Source organism: Aureococcus anophagefferens (genome assembly GCF_000186865.1).
Source record: "Aureococcus anophagefferens unplaced genomic scaffold AURANscaffold_327, whole genome shotgun sequence".
Lineage (NCBI taxonomy): Eukaryota > Pelagophyceae > Pelagomonadales > Pelagomonadaceae > Aureococcus > Aureococcus anophagefferens.
Window position 1 is genome coordinate 5,464 of NW_008705855.1, and position 1,358 is coordinate 6,821.

Below are 1,358 nucleotides of genomic sequence, written 5' to 3' on the forward strand. Positions count from 1 at the left end.
CCAGGTCCCTGTGCGATCGCACCAGCGCCCCCGTGTTTTTTCTGCACTAGGACCGACATATCGCCCCTCGACGCGTCGAAATGGCCCGGATCCAGAGGCCCCGTTCGCCCCGAAATCGTGCTCGTTTCTCGAGATCGAGAGCGGCGCGTCGAAGATCGCCCACCGGCGCGGCGCGAGCTCGAAGGGCGCCGGGGCGCCCGGCGGACCGAGCCGCCGAACGCGGCCGTCAAAGTCGGGCGCTGCCCATCGGATCGGCTTCCCAGTGCACTGGAGCCCCTGGGGAACTTTAGACCTGTGATTTTTCTACAGCTGTACGCGGCTTGGATTGCGTCCATCGAGCGCCCGCGTCCCCAAGGCCTCTCGCACACCCCCCGCGACATCATGATGACGACGATTCCCCGACTTCTCCTCGCCGCGACCTTCCTGGCGTCGGCGGACGCCTTTGGGATTTTCATCCCGCCGGAGGCGCCCGAGGAGATGGTCGCGACCACTACGGCGGCGCCCCCCGTGGAGGAGCCCTGCCCCGTGGACATGGCCGCGCGGCGTGCGCGGCCCGATTGCCCGACGGAGGCGCCGACGGAGGCGCCGACGGCCCTCGGGGCCGAAGAGGTCGTCGCGGCGACGACGACGACGTCCCTCTTCGAGACGACCGCGCCGACGGCGGCGGCGTGCTCCCTCAACATCACGAGCATCGGCGTCGACGGCGCGTGCTTCGCCGACGTGCCCTGCGAGCTCCTCTGGGAGTACCGCGGCGGCGACGACGCGTGCGTCAACGTGACCTCGACGCTCACGAACGTCCCCGGGGGCCCGCGGCGGTCCCTGGAGAACGTGGGCCAGGCCACGCAGGTCCTCATCGGGAACGCGGCGCTCGACGAGTACACGCTCGAGCTCGCGTGCGACGACGACTCCTGCGCGCCCGACTCCGTCGACTTCCGGGTCCTCCACGCGGCCGCGCCGACGGCCAAGCCGTCCAACGCGCCGACGCCCGGCCCTTCGGTCGAGCCGTCCCCGAGGCCGTCGGACGCGCCCACGGCCGCGCCGACGCCGCTGCCCGGCAACCCGTCGGCCGCGCCGGTGACGCCCGCGCCGTCGGCGTCGCCCTCGACGTCGCCCTCCGCGAAGCCGACGCCCGCGCCGACGGCCGGCCCCACGGCCAAGCCGTCGGACGCGCCGACCCCCGCGCCTTCGATCTCGCCGACGCCGTCGCCGTCGGTCAAGCCGACGCCCGCGCCCACGTCCGCGCCGAGCGTCTCCCCCACGGCGTGCCACCTCGACATCGCGAGCGTCGGAGGCGCGGCGAGCGCTTGCGTCGCGGACGAGCCGTGCGAGATCCTCTGGGAGTTCCGCGGCTCCAACGA

At 73.1% G+C, this 1,358-nt stretch overlaps 1 protein-coding gene across 1 annotated transcript in view; it reads left to right on the top strand.

The window, feature by feature from the left end:
• Positions 1-1,358, top strand: part of AURANDRAFT_68726 (hypothetical protein) — a gene marked incomplete at both ends in the record, with an annotated part of 6,788 nt that overhangs the window by 5,171 nt on the left and 259 nt on the right. The window contains 2 exons of the mRNA XM_009044449.1: positions 310-311; positions 356-1,074. Coding sequence (XP_009042697.1) covers positions 310-311; positions 356-1,074 — 721 coding nt within the window. The remainder of the gene's footprint in view (positions 1-309; positions 312-355; positions 1,075-1,358) is intronic.